Source organism: Charadrius vociferus, unplaced genomic scaffold (assembly GCF_000708025.1).
Source record: "Charadrius vociferus isolate BGI_N301 unplaced genomic scaffold, ASM70802v2 scaffold70, whole genome shotgun sequence".
Classification (NCBI taxonomy): Eukaryota; Metazoa; Chordata; class Aves; order Charadriiformes; family Charadriidae; genus Charadrius; species Charadrius vociferus.
Genome location: NW_009646851.1, coordinates 2,928,836 through 2,933,249, shown reverse-complemented (window position 1 = coordinate 2,933,249; position 4,414 = coordinate 2,928,836). Strand labels below are relative to the sequence as shown.

Below are 4,414 nucleotides of genomic sequence, written 5' to 3'. Positions count from 1 at the left end.
GCTAGCTCTTCAAATTTCCACTCACAGTAATGCTGTATACTAAAAAAAAAAACACAACCCCTTACTGTATTATTCATTCTGGAAAGGGGATTAAGTGGTGTAGTTTTGTATATGTGCTTAATGTCCTGGTACATATAACAACTAGTCTCCATTTTCAGCGAAAGTGTGAATAGATTTAAGCTCTCCTTTTTAAGCCAACATTTGTCGTAAGACAGCATTTGCTGTGCAAACTGGATGGCAGCTGATTTTGTTCCAGTCAATGTGAGGTTTCATAATCAGTTCCTGTCATAGGCATCAACCCTTCATTCATTCAATCATAAAAATGTGACTTACTAGAAAAGGAAAAATAGAGTCTAAAGGCACAGAATCACATAGCTGCTCTAGTAGGAGTCTGTAAACAGAGAATCACTTGAATTTAGGAAATCCAAATCTAGGAAAGTAAAAAGGCATCTGAAGCAGGCTCTTATCTAGCCAGCTTCCTTAAAGACCCAAAGGGTTTTGAGGTCTACAAAGTATGCACTAAAATACCATATTTCAAAAAGCAATAAGGCAAATAGTATACTCATTATTTCAAAAAAGTTACAATGGTAGTGTAGGCATACACAGTATAACTTAGTTACAATGCGTGGTACTGTTTCTACTACATAGCCCTATAACTGTTTCCTTTCTACATAATCGGAGATTAAACCGGGGTTCCAGGCGAACACAAAACCATCCTTGTACCACCGTCTACCACTGGCAAGTTCTTCAGCAGCAGCAGCATCTGCTCTGCCGCCTGGGTCACGTTCATGCTGAGGGAAGTCCACAAATCAAAGTTCAGAGATTAAACACTGTCATACTTGTGAAGAGCTTCTTCTAGCTTTTGTGTCACTTTTTGGAAAAAGAGTATTTGCTGTTGCAAGAAATGCTGCATCTGTGATTTAAAGTCCCTCACACGAATTTTGTGGAAATGATTAATTTCTGCTAGGGTCGCAAAAGATATAATGTTACAGCGTTCTTGAATGCCCTCAGCTTTTTGGAGCTCCATCTTTCCCTCTTCCACATGTCGCTTACTCTCCTTTACTTTGGTAAGGGCTCCTGTGTAAAGAACAAAACAAAATAGTTGAACTGTGAGGACAATGTAGACTCAAATACTGTTCTTTAACAAGGGATTTAATAACAAGGATTTGTATAAGGCTCATTCTAAATGTATTTATATGTGTGCATATATATATATATGAATGAAAAAGAATAAAATAAAAGCTTTTTCATATAAAAAAATCACAGAAAAGTGAATCTCGTTTAAAAAAATCAGGCTTTTTTAAGGCTTTAGCTTGCAAAAGTTAGTAAAGCATGCCTATTTCACAACCTTAAAAATCAGACGGTGTCCTCCAGAGAATAACTGATAAAAATACCGGTAGCAGGAACTAGTCAGATCAATTTAAGCCTACATAAACACCAGAAAAATAACCTCATTAAGAAACTGGACTTTGTGAAACATCAGTTTTCTCAATCTTTGTGAAGCGTCAAAAGATCTGAATACACAAAATCTTGCCGATACACCATTCTGCTTTCACACTACAGAGACCCCAAAATTAATTATTGACTACTAGAGAATCTAAAAGTTTATTTCAAAGTTGCAGATATCCACGCATACCTAATGCAGCCTTGTAAGAGCTAGAAGAAAAACAGAGCAAAAGAACTGACAGTCTCCTTCTCCAAATAGCTAATTAAAGCACGTGTCCTACAAAAATGAATTATCACCCAAACCAGACCCACCCAAAGCAGACTCATATAATGACAGAGTACCAAGACATGTCTTAAGACTCCATTTCCCACAGAGCAAATTCTTTGCTTTAAATATTATGTATGTATTTTATTCATATAACTAAAACCGATCAGACCAATACAGCTTTTATCTTCTCACAAGATGTTAATGATAGGACATTTTTCACATCCTTTATGATCAAGCTTAAGTTACTGGTTCCTTCAACTACTTGTAATGTCTTCAGTCTCCTTCCTTTCAGATTACGCTTCTTACCGTACACATGACTACAGTTCAGTGACAGGACTCCCTTTACATGGCCCTGAAGAAATGCTTTTCTGTACTCCCTACAGTGACACTACCCAGCAAGATATCAGAGAAACCTCTCTGTCTATATATTCCAGGGGGACAAGCTCCACTCTATCTGCTGGGGGAGCAGGTTTGTCTTCTCGTCAGCCTGAATCCACACATGTAGTAAACATCACTAAGCGGTAAAAATGCAGTTCATCAGCAGTAACACTATCTTCCGTGCTTTCCTTCCTGTGCCTGTTTAAGAAGCCATTTTGAACGCACCTCCCTCCAGTGCCCTGACACATCTCTGCAATTCAGATCTGGAGCGTGACCTTGTGCACAACAGCGTCTGGGTTTGCTGCAGGCACAGCGTGTTGGGAGGCAACGGGGGAGCATGGCCACTGCTCACTGCATCTCCTCCAGGCCCTTCTCCAGCTGCCCTGCCTGCTGCAGCTCACCCCCTGCCCATCTCCAGCCCTCCCTCACCAGGCAGTCAGGTACAACAGAAGGTTGAGGTACACTCTCACTAGAAGCAAGTTAAAATATCAGATGATTTGGCAGACTTGGGGAAAAGGAGTTTGTTGCATTTTTGAAATTCAATAGGTGTTCTGTCTTGCATTATAAATAAAATCTGGAATTCCTAAAGAGAGGCATGCGTGACTTTTCTCCATTCAACTTCCAACAACTTGTTAACTTGTGGGGGGTGGTTTTAATTGCAAACACTTGGAGAATACTCCCTCTGTTATCAGTACTTCTCTACTCTAAAAATCATATTTTTCTGTTTAATTTGCATTTAGGTTGTGTTGCGCACGGCACCTCCTCTCTACAGCCTTGGTATGAGATCTCACTTGTGAGAATAAGAAAGTCCCCTCCAGCGTGACATACTTGCAGAAAGACCATCTGAAAGATTTTCCTTTTCTTTTTTAAACTGTGGCAGGGAGGTTTTTTACAAGGTAAGCATAGATTGCAGGCTGCACGGCCGAGGACGCTGGTATTCGAGTGGCAGAGGCCAAGTGCAGTAGTTCTCCCGGGGGGGCTGTGAGGTGGTGGCAGGGCTTGGCTCCACACCTTGCCAATGCCCACAGCCCACCAGAGCGGTGGCTAAAAGCTTGGCACAGGCTGCTATGGCTCATTTACCTCATCATCTCCAGCCTGGCCCCAAAAAACACCCCCAAAAAACCTTCTCCACGTGCAGTGGTGCCAGCAGTGGGACCATGACAGAAGATCTCTATTTTCTTCTCTGAGGAATGAGGAATCTGCGAGGTAAGGCACGATCTGAAAAATATTTAATCCCCTCTTCTGCAAAAGGACGCTTCTTTCAACAAACAAAACCAGGCTTAGCAGAAATTTTCTCTGCATTTTGTGGGCATGGCAGGATTCCACGCACGGCTATGAAAAACTGAAATTTGGGACTTACTGGAAGCCAGATGGAGCTGGTTAAATAAACATGACAACTCTTCAGTCGTGACGTGGGAAACAACTTTAGATGTTATTTCTAGAATGACTAAACTGGAAGAAAAAAACTGAAAATACTGAAAAATACTGATATTTACAGCATCACCAGCTGAAAGCATAACTAATTTCTGGAGCATGTACGATCTTCAAATTATTTTACATCAACAAAACTCACACATTACAAAACACTGAAGCCTTCCAGAATAGACATATTACACATTATGCATTTTTCCCATTAAAAAAAAAAAAAAAAAAAGGAAGATTTACAATTAGGGAAAGGAATCCAAGAGGAAAACTTGCAACCATTCACACTTCTCTCTTACTGCATATGGATTCATACTGGTCCTACAGTGGAATTGCTTTAAAACCCAGGCAGACTACAATACATCAGCAATATACAACAAAAGCTAATACATATGCTTACGTACCAACTTGCTTGTTTTTTTGAAGTGCCTTTAAATGAAGTGTTGGATTATTAGTAAAACATTCTCAAAATAACTTAACAGAGGCAAAATTTTAGCTTATTTTAGGACAATCAAAGAGCCTTCCCAGCAGACACAGAAAAAAAAAAGCCCATGTGCTTTATTTTAAGAAGCAAACAATCATTTGTTCTAAAATGTCATTTTTAATTTGTTCAGAACCTACTGAACTTTGCAAGATGCAGTGCGGTAAATCTTAGAAAAAAGCGTTGTTAGTTTCCATGGCTTTGCAAGCAGCTTTACTAACAATAACATACCCCATTTTATCCCAAGTTTTCCCCAGACACTTCTCCATAGCCTACAGCCCTTGTGTTTTAATCTACATGACTGAAACCCTGAGCCAGAGCAGAGATCCATTGATGTTGAGGGTGCAATGATCCACACAGGTTTCTAATGACGAAAGTGGGGAGGAGGACAGGGTGGGGGAACTGGGGACAGAGAGCAG

The 4,414-nt window shown here is 40.2% G+C and overlaps 1 protein-coding gene across 1 annotated transcript in view; it reads right to left on the bottom strand.

Moving 5' to 3' along the window:
- Window positions 1-309: 309 nt before the first annotated feature.
- Window positions 310-4,414, bottom strand: part of SNX18 (sorting nexin 18) — a gene marked incomplete at its 5' end in the record, with an annotated part of 20,370 nt that continues 16,265 nt past the window's right edge. The window contains one exon of the mRNA XM_009894221.1: window positions 310-1,077. Coding sequence (XP_009892523.1) covers window positions 824-1,077 — 254 coding nt within the window. The remainder of the gene's footprint in view (window positions 1,078-4,414) is intronic.